At 35.6% G+C, this 15,563-nt stretch overlaps 1 protein-coding gene across 1 annotated transcript in view; it reads left to right on the top strand.

The window, feature by feature from the left end:
- Positions 1 to 15,293, top strand: part of LOC112097364 (zinc finger BED domain-containing protein RICESLEEPER 3-like) — a 36,469-nt gene extending 21,176 nt beyond the window's left edge. The window contains exon 3 of the mRNA XM_024182559.1: positions 14,724 to 15,293. Within this exon, the coding sequence (XP_024038327.1) occupies positions 14,724 to 15,293 (570 nt within the window). The remainder of the gene's footprint in view (positions 1 to 14,723) is intronic.
- The last annotated feature ends 270 nt before the right edge of the window (positions 15,294 to 15,563 follow it).

Raw genomic sequence — 15,563 nt, 5'->3', positions numbered from 1 at the left:
GATGGAGAGACCACCCCAATTTTTCATGGTCTCAAGGACTCCAACAGAATGGACCAGCAGCTCCAGCTCCACCAATGCAACCAATTCCTCAAATTCCTCAAGCCTCTCAGCCCCCATTTAGACCATACAATCAGAACCAAAATCACTCTCAACCCAGACCATGGGAGGATGCATTCTAGAATTTCAGGAATGTTACTCACTCCACGATTGAGCAACAGAACCGCACCATTGATGGACTACGAAATGAATTGAGAGCGGGCTTCAACTCACAAACCCAATCAGTTTCAAGCCTCGAGAAGATGGTGGGACAACTTGCTTCTTCAGTTCAGACCTTGGCAATGACCGTTGAGAAAGGTAAGTTTCCAAGTCAACCAGTGCCTAATCCTAAAGGAGTGCATGAAGCAAGTACCAGTTCACCACAGCAGCATGGAGAGGTCAAAGCAGTCATGACCTTGCGAAAAGGAAAAGAAGTCGACAACAAAGTAGAGATGCCGGTGACGAAAGAAAATCAAATTGTACCTGTAAATGTTGACGACTCATCACCGGGGGAGAAAGAAGAAACCAACCCACAAGAATATGTTCCCAAGGCTCCATTTCCTCAGAGGTTAGCTAAAGAAAAAAAAGGAAAAATCCACAGGTGAGATTCTTGAAATCTTCAAACAAGTAAGTGTTAACATCCCTTTGCTTGATGCTATTAAACAAGTTACATCTTATGCCAAGTTTCTTAAAGACCTTTGTACTAAAAAGAGAAATATGCATGTTCAAAAGAAGGCATTTTTAACAGAAAACGTTAGTTCTATACTTCAACATAAAATTCTTTTAAAATGCAAAGACCCAGGCTCCCCCACTATCTCATGTAGTATAGGGAACCACACAATTGAGAATGCTTTGTTGGATTTAGGAGCTAGTGTAAATATGTTGTCTTATTCAGTATTCATGAAACTTGGACTGGGAGAATTACACCCAACTCCAGTGGTGTTACAGCTTGCAGATCGGTCCACAAAAATACCTCGTGGTATTGTGGAGGACGTGCTTATCCAGGTAGACAAGTTTTATTTTCCTGTTGATTTCATTGTAATTGACACTCAACCAATACAGGATTCAAGGAAGCACATCCCCATTATTCTAGGCCGACCTTTCTTGGCAACTGCAGATGCTCACATTCAATGCAGAACTAGAAATATGCAGTTGCCCTTTGGCAACATGACTATGGAGCTAAACATTTTTAACATTGCCAAACAACCTCACAATGCAGATGATGGAATTATTGATGTGGATTTAATTGAAACAATAGTTGATAACACTTTTCTTTCAAACCTTAGTGATGATCCTTTACAAACATGTTTAACTCACTTTGGTTTGGATTTTGATATTGACAGATAGGTTGATGAGGTCAACGCCCTGCTTGACTCAGTACCATCCATGGATACTAATAAATGGAAGTCAAGAGTTGAACAACTAGCACCATCAGAGAAGAAACTCATCCCATCATCAGAATCACCACCGAAACTCGAGCTCAAACCATTACCCAACACTCTGGAATATGTATTTTTGGGAGAAGAAAGTACTCTGCCGGTAATCATATCATCATCCCTAAATGACGAACAAAAAGGTAAGTTGTTGGATGTTTTGAAAGTGCACAAAGGAGCATTAGGATGGACCATAGCAGACATTAAAGGTATAAACCCAGTAGATTGCATGCATTACATTCACCTTGATGAAAATGCTAAAACTACTAGGGAAATGCAACGTCGGTTAAATCCTAATATTAAAGAAGTTGTTAAAACTGAAGTCCTTAAGCTATTAGATGCATGTATCATTTACCCAATTTCTGATAGTTCATGGGTCAGTCCTGTGCAAGTTGTCCCTAAAAAGTCAGGAGTCACAGTAGTTAAGAATGCTGATAATGAATTGATACCCACTAGAGTAACTACAGGATGGCGTGTATGCATTGATTATAGAAAGTTGAATTCTATCACACGTAAAGACCATTTTCCTTTACCATTTATTGATCAAATGCTTGATAGATTAGCAGGCTATGAATTTTATTGCTTTCTAGATGGCTACTCAGGATATAATCAGATTCCCATAGCACCAAAAGATCAAGAGAAAACTACTTTCACTTGCCCTTTTGGCACATTTGCATATAGGAGAATGTCATTTGGATTATGTAATGCACCTGCTACATTTCAACGATGCATGTTGAGCATTTTTTCTGATATGGTTGAACGATTCCTTGAAGTCTTTATGGACGACTTTTCTGTCTTTGGTGATTCATTTGATCAATGTTTACATCATCTAACACTAGTTCTGCAGAGATGTATCGAGAAAAACTTAGTCTTAAATTAGGAGAAATGTCATTTTATGGTAAAACAATGTATTGTTCTCGGTCACATCATTTCGAGCAAAGGTATTGAGGTTGACAAAGCCAAGGTGGATCTCATTTCTAATCTTCCTCCACCCAAAACAGTCAGAGAAGTATGATCTTTCCTTGGGCATGCTGGTTTTTATAGACGTTTCATTAAAGATTTTAGCAAAGTTTCTAGACCCTTATGCAATCTACTTGCTAAGGATGTACCTTTTGTCTTTGATGATTCATGTCTTGTTGCGTTTGAAAAATTAAAGCATTTGTTGACATCATCACCCATCATTCAGCCCCCGAACTGGAGCTTACCATTTGAGCTTACCATTTGAGCTCATATGTGATGCATCTGATTATGCAGTAGGAGTAGTATTAGGACAAAGAGTTGATCGAATTCCCCATGTTATTTACTATGCTAGTATGATATTGAATGATGCACAGTTGAACTATTTAACTACTGAAAAAGAAATGCTAGCAGTAGTGTTTGCACTAGAGAAATTTCGATCTTATCTCATTGGTTGTAAAATAATTATATTCACAGATCATGCTGCTCTTAAATATCTTCTCACAAAAAAATATGCAAAAGCTAGACTAATTCGTTGGGTGTTACTTTTGCAGGAATTTGACTTGGAATTCAAAGATAAGAAAGGGACAGAAAATGTTGTGGCGGACCATCTCTCTCGTCTCCATTTTGACACAATTGCAGAGCCATTAATATTGAATGAGTCATTTCCAGATGAACAATTAATGAGTGCGGAAGTATTGCCTTGGTATGCTGATATAGTTAATTATCTTGTTACAGGTAAACTTCCAGAGCATTGGACCAAGCAAGACAAGGCTAAATTCTTTGCAGAGATAAAGAATTTCTTTTGGGATGACCCATATTTGTTCAAGTATTGTGCAGACCAAATTGTTAGACGATGTGTCCCAGAAAGTGAAATTCAGAATATCCTTTCATTCTGCCATGAACAAGCTTGTGGAGACCATTTCAGTGCTAAGAAAACAGCCACTAAAGTTTTACAATGTGGTTTCTATTGGCCAACTATATTTCGAGACGCTTACACTTTCTGTTCTTCATGTGATAGGTGTCAACGAATGAGGAGCATTACGCGAAGGAATATGATGCCACTAAATCCAATTTTAGTGGTTGAGATTTTTGATGTATGGGGTATCGACTTCATGGGACCCTTTCCCCTGTCTTTTGGCCATCAATAGTTATTGGTTGCTGTTGACTACGTATCAAAATGGGTAGAAGCAATTCCATGTAGAACCAATGATCACAAGGTGGTGATAGCATTTTTGAAAAGCAACATTGTTTCACGCTTTGGATTTCCTCGAACGATAATCAGTGATGGTGGTGCCCACTTTTGTAACAAAGCATTCAAAGCTCTCTTGACAAAGTATTCAATCACACACAAAGTGGCAACCCCATATCATCCGTAAACCAGTGGCCAAGTTGAGATATCCAATCGAGAAATAAAGCACATATTAGAAAAAACGGTGATGCCAGACAGGAAAGATTGGTCATTAAGACTTGATGATGCATTATGAGCATACAGAACGGCTTTCAAGACCCCAATTGGGATGTCACCCTACAGGCTAGTGTATGGAAAAGCTTGTCACCTACCTGTGGAACTCGAGCATCGTGCGTATTGGGCCATCAAGAAATTCAACTTTGACATGCAGCAAGCCAGCTCAGAAAGAAGATTACAACTGGCAGAACTTGAAGAAATTCGCAATGACGCATACGAAAATGCCAAGATTTACAAGCAACGAATGAAAGTCTTCCGTGACAAGCAAATTATGAGAAAATCTTTCACTCCGGATCAGAAAGTGCTTTTATTCAATTCTCGCTTGCACCTATTCCCAGGTAAGTTACGCTCTCGTTGGTCTTGCCCATTTATTGTTCATACTGCTTTTCCACATGGGGCAATTAAAATTAAGGACCCAAAGAACGGTGTCACGTTTAAAGTTAATGGTCAAAGATTAAAGCCATATCTAGAATAATAACCACATGGAGAAGACATCGAAATAAATTTGAGTGACCCACCAAATTTGAATTGATTTTTTTTCTTTTCGCTGATTTTATTTTTTCTTTCTTTCTTTCCTTATATTATTCTTTTGCTAATTGAAATTATTTTTGCATAAGTGTGTTTGTTTAACTATTAAGTTTTCTCTTATCATTTTTAATCATGAGTACCTTACTTAGACCGTTCCTCCTGAACATTTTTAAACCACTTCAACGTGTCAAAACTCATCTCAAAAGGCAGATTCAATTTTGTAAAACACATCGCATTTGGGCTCTACAGCCACCAGAGTTAGTAGCCTATGTTGAGGGTTTAGAAAGCCAACTCAAAGACATTGAAAGAAGTGTTTACGACATCCAGTTGGAGCTTGAGGTAAATTCAATAAGAGGACGATTTTAATTTTCTTTGTGTGTTTTAATTTGTTTTATTGTTTGTGTGCTTTAGTTTGTTACCCCGGTGAAGTGGCGGATAACGGTACTCCGTGACAATCAAGTCGGTTACTTCAGTTTCCCATAATAACTGATATTCTGAGGCGAAGGTATGGACAGAAACAAGATTCTAGCGAAGCTTCACAAGCGATTCCCTTCACTTCCTTAGAATGCCCTCCTTACGATCTATAAAGCTCGGTCTAAACGCATGCGATTGCTTATGAGGAATAACATACCTGTTGATATTCGTTGGTTAATTGAGGCGAAAGTACGATTGGCAGGTGAGTTACCTCCAAAATTTATTGCATACATGCCTGGTTGTGGTAAAGGAAGTTATGCAAGAAAACGACGAGCTCGAAGAATTTCTATTGCTTGTCATAAGTGTGCCAGAATGAGTTGCAATAAAAACCCATGTTCTTTAGGAATGGTGTCTGATAACAGGGAAGATAAGATTCAATTCATGAGGGATGTCTTGAATAAGGAGTCATTGGATGATATCCTTTTGTCTCTTGAAACGCATCCCAGTGGATATGTGCAAAGAGCGATTCTCTAGTTATGGTCATTATTCCAGAAAGAGCATGCACTATAGTCTCAAGAATCTGACTATAAACGACCATGTTTGCTAGTTTATAAGAAAACTGGATAGGAAGCCTATCCTCGACCCATAGAGGGCGTTCAAGTCGTTTCTGGACGTAAAACCAGAGGAAGATGTGAGCCACAGTCGCAACTACCTGTAAATATCCTTTCACTTTACTGTTATTTTATTTCACTATTGTTTTATTGTGTGCGTTATTATCTTTAATAATTTTATTACTGTTTGCTTTTTCCTTATTACTGTTTGCTTTTTCCCTTTTACTGTTTCCTTTTTTACTAGCGAGCCACGTGCTTTACGCGTTATTTGACACTGACATGTTACCTCATACACAACTGTGATCCACTGTCACCAAGATTCTTAAATGTGATTTCTTTTTTGTCAAGCACTCACAAATTATTTTTGAGAAGTTTCACAATGGCAGCTACTCCCAATAGACAATTCAAGAACATTTGTGTGCTTTCTAGATTTACATATGGCAAACATAAAGAGTTCGTTGAGGCAGCCATAGATCTTGGTCGAAGCATAGCAGCGAGAAAATTACACTTGGTGTATAGAGGAGGTAATCGAGGGTTATCAAAAATGGTCTCAGAAGCAGCTTTTATTAGAGGCAACCAAGTGTTGGCATCATCCCAAGAGTCCTAAAACCATTGGGCAGTTCGTCTGACTCATCAACTGAAGAAGAGTTAGTCGTCTCAGGTATGCAAGAAAGAATAACTGAAATGCTTAATCATGCTGATGCTTTTATTTTCCTTCCAGGAGATCTTGCAACACTAAAAGCACTTATCACACTAGCATCTTGGGCCCATCTGCACATCCACTAGAAACCCATCGGTTTGTTAAATGTCAATAACTTTTATGATGGCTTTATCGCATTTCTTAACCATGCAATAAAAAACTATTTCATTCCTTCTAATGTGAAAAAACTTTTTATTTGTGCTCACACTGCTAATGAGCTACTTGATCTGTTACAAGCTTATAAACCGGAGTCAGACCCCTGGACCTTTGTGTTGGAGCGCCCAAATAATGATGGTAACAGTAGCCGCAGTAAGAAGTATAAATTAGATTTAACTCTCCGCTTGTAAATATTTTCTTCTGTGTTACACCACCCAGGTGATGTCTTCTAAACTCTACTTCTTTCCTTTCAAACATTGAGGACAATGTTTCATTCTGGTTGGGGGGAGGGAATAGTCGACAATTGTGGAATCTTGGTTAAGTTTTTACTGATATTTTGTTGTAGAAACTAACTGTTGCTAACTTTTTGTGTTGAAGATGGCTGAATATGGAGTGTAGTGACTCTAGAAACGCATTTTCATCGTTTAAAAAAATTAAAAAAAATCAGACATTTTCTTTTTCTTTATTATGTTTTTATGTTTATTTTTCTTCTCTTTAATTTCTCCTCTATAAATATATATTTTCCAACTTGTGAGTCGAAGATGGCTGAATATGGAGTGTAGTGCCTCTAGAAATGCATCTTCTTAGTTAATATATATATATATATTTCTTTTTCTAATTAATTTTTCTACATCATTTTCACATTTCTGCATGCATATTTTCCTTTCATGTTTAGAATAGGTTGGGGGGGTAGAATGTTGTTTTAAAAAAAAAATTGTGTGATTTGTTTTGACATTGGATGACATGATTTATTTTAAATTTTAGTATTTGTATTATCTTTGGTCTTAAGTGATGTTACATTATGTTTGCTACTCTACATGTTGATGTCGGAGACAAATATGAGTTGCTTGAGGGAATGAACATGGCATAATAAGTACCAAGTGAGTTTTTGAGCCTATCATTTTCTTGGAGAGTAACCCTTTTGCTCATTCTCTATACAGCTTAGCAGTTTATTATTTTATACACGATCTCTAGATTTCTTTTGAGTTAACCCTTAAAAAAATGGTAAAAACAAAATGTGTTGCTACATTGGGAGGCCCATCTAACTAGTAGATATGGATGATTATTTAGAGCCCTAAAAGACGATGGAAAGGCCATCTTTGATCCGTTTGAGCCTTTCTAGCCATCCCTTTTATTAAATATCCATAGTTAACCATTTTGAGCCTTAAAAAAAAAACATTTTCTTTATCAACTTATCATCTTGACCCACTCCGATTTGGAGTATTACCCGATATTTTATAAGTTCCATCACCTATTTATGCTTGAGAAAAATGTAAATAATTATTTTGTTCAGTGAAGTTATGCCAAAAACAAAAAACAAAAGTGTTTTTTCAAAAGAATAAAAATAAAAATAATAGGTGAAATCCACCTTGTAATTTCCAAAAAAAAAAATTCTCTACATTTTTCTCAAACATAAACTTTGTTTTCCCTATTTCCCTTCTTTGTTAGCCATGTCCCTAGCCTACGTTACGTCCTAATAAAAATCCTTCTTGATTTTAGGGAACTATAGTTTGAAGTAGAAGCTAGTTATATGGGCTAAAAAGATGTAGTGATGCATGAAAAAAATAAATAAATAAAAATAAATAAATAAATTTGGTTGACTAGCATTTTTATTTGACTTGAGATCGTATTATTTCTAAGCTGAGGGCATATTTATTTCATCTTGGTGAGAGCATGTGATATCACTTCTTTATTATTTTCTCTCAATTACCATGCATTGGAGTGACTATTTTTATTGGGTTTAATTTCTTTGTGAGAGTGTCACTACTTCCAGTGAGATTTTGGGGTTTGACATATCATTCTTGAAAGTAGCTATAACAAAGTCTACTGGACTGATTCATGTGAATGGTTGATGTGGGTGTGATGTTGCTTTAGACTGGAGATAATGCTTATACTTTTATTTGATTGCTATCATTAATCTGATTGAATAAACACGAGTGTTTCTAAATTTAAAAAAAAAATAAATCATTTTGAATTTGAATTTTATTTTCGCTTCATTTGCTAGGGTCTAGCAATAAGCTGGTTGGGGGGTGTGTTGAGTGTTAAAAAATGCATATTTATAAAGGAGAAAACCGTCATTTTACATTTCAAGTCTTACTAACACCTTTACTTTTATGAATTTAACCTTCTTTTAATTTAATTCCGTTTGTTTTATTTTAATTAATTATTTTATGTATTTTAGGGGCATCTTAGTCATTTCACAATAAACGAGAGATCATATGGCAAAACGGACATCACTTTTGAACTCAGGACTGTCGAAAACCTTAGGAGGAGCATAAAAGGAAAAATGGCACTGTTCACATGTACAGTACTATTCACATGTATGGTACTGTATACGTTACTGTTCACGGCACTGTTCACATAGACGGATCGATGATGTGGCATTGACCGATGATGTGGCATTGACTGATGAGGTGTCACGATCCTATTGGACTAAAATTCTTATGTACTATTGATGGTGACGTGGCAATATATCAGTGGACCAAAAATCTCGCGTACGGTACATGCATCACACAGGATTATTTTCAACCAAACCGCGTCACTGTTCACCCGGGTCAAACCGTGTTACTGTTCATCCGCGTGGTCAAACCCCGTACTGTTGACTGATGACGTGGCGCAATCCTGAGCGTCCAAACTGTTTTTAATCCGATGGCCATGATTTACTCCATGAATCTATAAAAAGGGGGCCTCCCCCCCTAATTTGATATCCCTGAATCTATTTTTGGACTCCATTTTCTGTAATTCCTTCTCCATCTTGTATTTTCTTCGTATTTTAATAAATTTTCATTTTGCCCTTAGTTCAATTATGAGTGGCTAATTTTCTTTCAAGCTTGGGTTGAAGGTGAAGTCTCAACATGTGTCATGGGCTTTATTTGGTAAATTTATTTTCTCTTCCCCTCTAGTTTTTGTGGATGTTTTGACTTCTCGTCGACAAATAATACTAATCTTGTCTAGTACCGCCTTGGTTTCACCGGCCCTCTAGTACAAGGTTATTATTATTTGGCACGATAAGCCCTTAGCACCATATTGTTTAGAGCGTGGTTCATGAGGTGTGGATTCCCCCCTCATGATTTAATTGGCATTAATAAGGATTATTTAGCCCATGATGCATGTTGATACGGATCCAGATACCCAAGTACGTCATTTCAATAGATTTTTCTTCAATTTATTCTCGCCATTTCAATTCCAATTTTAGAATTTATTCTCGCCATTTCAATTCCAATTTTAGAATTTATTCTCGCCATTTTAATTTAAGTTTTAGCATATTCCAAATCATTTCCACCACAAATCCAATCACCCATTTACAAAATTAATTCTACAAACAATTAAAATCCACCTCCTCGTGGGATCGACACTCGTCACCATTAGTCTATACTACAATAGATTCGTGTGCTTGCGAGTACATTAAAATTTGCACAACATGCTCTGCCTACTTGCACTCCATTGATTATACATCTTTAGTGCTAAATTTGTTCTCAATGTACTCCACTCTTCTGAGGTTTTTATACTAGTTATTGTGCTACCTCCGAGTGGTTCCTCCTCATTTACAGTATCAAATGCATCCTCAAAAGGATAACATGGCATCTTCCTTCTAATGAAATTGTGTAGTAAGCAATATGCCATGATAATCCTATTATGTGTCTTGATAGGCCAGAATGAAGGACTTTTTAGAATTGCCCATCGATTTTTAAGAACATCAAAATATCTCTCAATGCCATTTCGAGCAATTGAATGCTTCATGTTAAAAAATTCTTGTGGGTTCGTTGGTTGATAGTTTTCCCTCCAATCATAAAGGTGATATCGTTGTCCACGATAAAGGGCAAGAAATCCTCGATAGTTAGCATATCTAGTATCTATTAAATAGTGATAACTTATATCATAAATAAATATTTAGATTTCAATTACTAAAATTTTGTACTTTAGAATTTGTTTATTTCTTGTATATGACTTACTGTTAAGGACATCCAAACCATTTACTTTTATATATAGCATCATGAAGGACTCTATCATTAGCTTCTTACCTTTTCCAAGTAGTTAAAACATAAATAAATTGTATGTCTTGGGAGCATACTGATAACTCTAGGAAATGAGAGTTATTACATCTATTATAGACTTGAATAAAGGCCATTTAAAAAGCAAATAATGTATTTTGATTACATTTTGGTGAACTTTTGCATAAACATTCATTTTAGTTGAGTCTTAATAAGTTTTGCTTGAATCATAGTAATTTGTGCTAAAAACAGGTTTTAATTTGTAGGTTTTAAATTCATAAAAGGATGCGGAGACATTATATGAGAAAGATGAGGAAAGAAGATGATCACAAAAGAAGGAAAGCACAATCGGAAATGACACAAGTAATATTGCGGATGTTAGAGCAACCAATGCTACAGCAATTTGGGAGAAACGCGGGAGAAAATATAGGCGCGGGTCAGCAATTAAATTACAATCTGCATGTTTCCTAATTAAAGCACAGGCACGTGCATGGGCGTTGGTTTGGAAAACCTAATTTGCAAATATATAAAGGAGGCATGCACCACATAGAAGCGGCGGTGGAATTAACATTCAAAAACAATTAAAAAGGTAAGAAGAAGATCAAGATTAACGAGGGCTATTCGGCATCATTGAAGCACCGAGGAAGATCCTTAGACTTTCATCGTGCTCAACTCATATTATCTTTCTTCCTTTGATTGATTGGATGTATTCTGCGATCAATATATTTATGTTTATTTTTCTCATTCAGAATATTAACTGAATTTACTTGTAGTTGAGTGACAAATAATCCAATGGGTTCTTGACTGTTCTTATATGATGTTATGATAATGTTGTAGCATTATACTCTAATAGTTTTTATGATATAATTGTTATTTCGGTTGACCACCCATTTAATAGTTTCAGTTAAGATAGAGCAGCAAAATGACATGTCTTAGCGGACATTATTAAAGTATTACTTGTTCTTAAATTGAGTTTCCTAGATTAGGTTATCTTAAATCCCATAAGGGCAATACTTGAAATTAAGATTTGTGATATCTTAGACATAGGTGTTCACCTTGTAGGGTAGAGAGATTAAAGATCATAAAGTCATACATTAAATTTATGAGCAACTGGTCATTGTTAGTAGATTTAAAGGTATGAGATTTCCAACATGCGATAGCTGTAGATGCAGATTTATTCTACCCAGTGCTGCAGCACTTATCATAACAACCAGTGCTAATTCGGTAATCAACAGTCACCCCATTAGGAGAGTTTGATCATTCAACTACTATATTCTCAATTGAACCTTGGACACATTTAATTAAGTTTATTTTATTTCGATATTGCTTTAATTCCCATCTCTCACAATTATTATTTATGATAGAATTATTTGGTAATTGTTTGTTTCGTCTTTAGTTGACGTGCATTATTGTGATTGCTTTAACATTTTAAGTAACATCAATCCCTGTGGAGACGATCTTGAACACTCATCACTTTATTACTTGTTGTGTATACTTGCACATTGGCATTAATAATAATTGATTATACAAATCAACCAACACATACTCTTAAAATATTACTGGTAATCTCACTCTTTCAATTTTGATACCTAGGTTTATCTATTATAGGCACCATCACCCTAGTGTATGTATCATCTAATGCTCTTGAGCAATTTTATCATCAATATAGAAAAATATAATAGTTATAAATATAATACCGACATATAATCATAATGGATATGGTTAAGAGAAGTACCTTAAACCATTTCTATCTCTCATCAAGAATTGGATTAGGTTGTTTCAATAATTCTGTATGAAGCCATAGGATAGAATACAAAACATCATGAAAGTACTTGCTAAGTGACTATCCTGACCTTATAAATTTAAATGTAATCACTCTATTTTTTTACATGATGTGCTACTATATGTAAGAACATAGCTACTTTTTTATCTATTAATAAATATTAGGATTGGCAGAAAAGCCCAAGCCGGCCCAGGCTCATGGGCTTTAAGCCCATCCCGTGGCTTGAAAATATAAATAAGGGCTTGTAATTAATAAAGTCCACAACATATGGGCTTAGTTAAGGGCTTCATTTAAAAGCCCGAGCTTAAGCTCAGACTTTATAATAAAGTATTTTAAAAACTATATAATATATTATAAAATTCAAATTAAAAAAAACTGAAAAAAAAAAACAAAACATAAACAAAACAAATTGAGCAAAGGTTACTAGGCCAAAATCCCTTTTTTTCGTCAGCACCCTCACTCACCGTCATGGCGTCACCGTGCCAACCTCTCACTGTTCTCACCGCCGGCAGCCAATAGTGCATTTAGATTCCAACAACGTCCAGCCAGCATCAGCGACCCACCGTCCAGCAATAGCAGCGAGCATCTCCTGCGTAACCCACCGTCCAGCCACCCAGCAACAGCATCTCTCGCATGTCGCAGCAGCACCCCCACCCACCAACACAGTCGCGCAATGCTGTCGCAACCACTGGAACACGCGCGAGGCAACAGCAACGATCTACAGTCTGTGCGCGATTCAAATCACACCAGCAACAACAAGCCATCTAACTCTAGTAATCCATGTCAATTAAGGTTCAAATTCTTTTATTGTATTATCTAAGGCCTAAATATATGTAATTAGTTAATTCGTTGAAGAATTTTGTGAAGAATTTTGTGATTTTCAGCTGTGAAGAATGTAGTTTGGTTGTTGGTTAATGTAGAAAATGTTGAAAAATATTGTGCTGTTGGTTAATGATTTTGAGCTGTGTTGTTGATTTTGTTGGTATTTTTGGATTAAAGTATTTCTATCCATTGTATAGATACTGTATGGAGTTTTGGATGTTGCAAATTTGATGTCATGTGCTTGTATAGCTACTATATGGAGTTATGGACGTTTACTGTATTTACACTTAGCTTAATTAATTAATTTATTTAATATTTTATCTCCTTTAATTTTGTATAGGTTTATAATGGAAAATGCTTCTGAATCTTCTAATTTGCCTTCAAATCCACCTGTGGAGTCGAAACATGTTCAAGACAAAATGCGGAGTGATAAAAAAAAACAACAGATGGTTGTTTCAAATTTTTGGGACCATTTCACAGAGATAAATGTTGGTGGTGTATCAAAGACAAAATGCAATAATTGTGGAATGGTTCTTTCTTGTGGATCGGAAACCAGTCATTTGAATAGACATACTAGACAAATTCACAGTTTTCATCAACTGACAATTGAATAAGTTCTTGAGAATAAGCAACACTTGGTGAAAATCGAAAGTGGTGAGCTTGGAATTCAAAAATTTGATCCATTGGTTGCCCATAAAAAACTTACAACAGTTGTTGTTAAACATGAGCTTCCTCTTAGATTTATGGAGTATGAGGCGTTTAGAGATTTTGTTAATTATTGCAACCCACTAGTGAAGCATATGTTCAGAAACTCTTTAAAGAGTGAGATCGTTAAGATATATATTGTTGAAAATGGGAAGGCAATGAATTTGTTAGAGATTAATAATAGTAGGGTGACAATTACTATAGACATGTGGACGACTTGTAATCAAAAGAAAGGTTATATGGTTGTTACGGGACATTTCATTGACAACTCTTGGCATTTGCAAAGTCGAATCCTAAGGTATTTTTACTTTATTAAAAATTAAAATTTTGTATTTAAATTTGCATAGGTAACATTATTAAATTTTAAAAAAATTATTTAATTTTTTTTGTAACTTTGCATTATTATTTTTTTTGAATGAACAGATTTGTATATGTGCAAGCCCCACATACAACTAATTGCATTTCACAAATTTTGGTGAAGTGTTTGCTGGATTGGAATCTAAATAAAAAGATATACATGCTTACTTTGGATAATTGTTCAACTAATGATGCGATGGTTGAAAGATTGAAGGAATTGTTGTCAACTAAGTCAATGATATTGAGCGGTAATTTTTTTCATATGAGGTGTGCGACTCATATTTTGAATTTAATTATGAAGGATGGGTTGTCGGTAATTGAGAGTGGTATTACACGTGTTAGAGACAATGGTCTTACTGGAGTTCATCGTCAAAACAGGTGGAAACGTTTGAGTTGGCATGTCGTCAAACACAGATGGATGTGAAAAAGTTGGGATTTAATTGTCCAACTAGATGGAATTCTACTTTTGCGATGCTTGAACTTGCAGTGAAATACAAAAGTGTTTTTTCTCGGCTACAGACACTTGAGCCGCAATACAAGTGTTTGCCTAGTAATGAGGAATGGGAGTTGGCTAAGTAAATGCTAGACTATTTGAGGCCTTTTTTAAGGTTGACTGAGATGTTTTCAAGTACAACATATCCCACTGATAATCTATTTTTTCCATTGGTTTATAAAATGAGGATTGCATTGAAGAGGTGGCAAATTTCAGATGTTCCTGCAGTTAAGAACATGGTGGATACCATGATTGAAACTTTTTGAAGTATTGGGATGAGATTAGTGGGGTATTACTCACGGCTGTTATTCTTGATCAAAGATACAAAATGATGTTGATTAATTACTATTATCCGAAGATTTATGCAGTCGGCCTTGAAAATCAGTTTAAGAGAGTGCGAGAGCTTTGTGATGAAATGATGAATTATTATAAGGCTAAATCCGCAACTACCAGATACGGTGTTGTTAGTGAGTCTTCTACCTCATTTCTTGTTCCTTCCGACCAATCTCATATTGATTTTTATAATATAGATTATATGGGTGATTTTGATGCATATGCAACCCAAAATAGTCAACCTATTAGTTCGAAGTCCGACTTAGATAGGTATTTGGAGGATCCTTTAGTTAAAAGAACTCTCAATTTGGATGTTTTACAATGGTGGAAGATGAACAAAGGCAAATATCCTATTTTGGTGGAGACGGCCAAGGATTTGTTAGCCATACATGTGACAACTGTTGCCTTAGAGTCGGCTTTTAGTATGGGGGGTAGAACATTGAGTCCATATCGGAGGAGACTACATCCAGACACGTTGGAAGTTATCATGTGCTCTCAGCATTGATTATGGGCTACTAGCGATGAAGGTATAAAAATATTATTTACAAAATTAATTACTAATTATTTTTGTTTACTATTTATTTTAACATTTTTTTTTGTTAGGTGGAGTTCCTGAAGAAGAAATGTTTACTGGCGAGGAATTAAAGGATGAAGACAAAGATGGCCCACAAATTTTGGATTAGTTTGTTTTTTTTATATTAGCGATTGTTTTTTATGTTGTGTACTTGTAATGTTAGTATTTTCATATTTTGTATGTTGGCTAATCATGTATTAG

Source organism: Citrus clementina, unplaced genomic scaffold, assembly GCF_000493195.1.
Source record: "Citrus clementina cultivar Clemenules unplaced genomic scaffold, Citrus_clementina_v1.0 scaffold_6, whole genome shotgun sequence".
Classification (NCBI taxonomy): domain Eukaryota; kingdom Viridiplantae; phylum Streptophyta; class Magnoliopsida; order Sapindales; family Rutaceae; genus Citrus; species Citrus x clementina.
The sequence above is the reverse complement of the archived record's forward strand: the minus strand, read 5'-3'. Positions and strand labels throughout refer to the sequence as shown.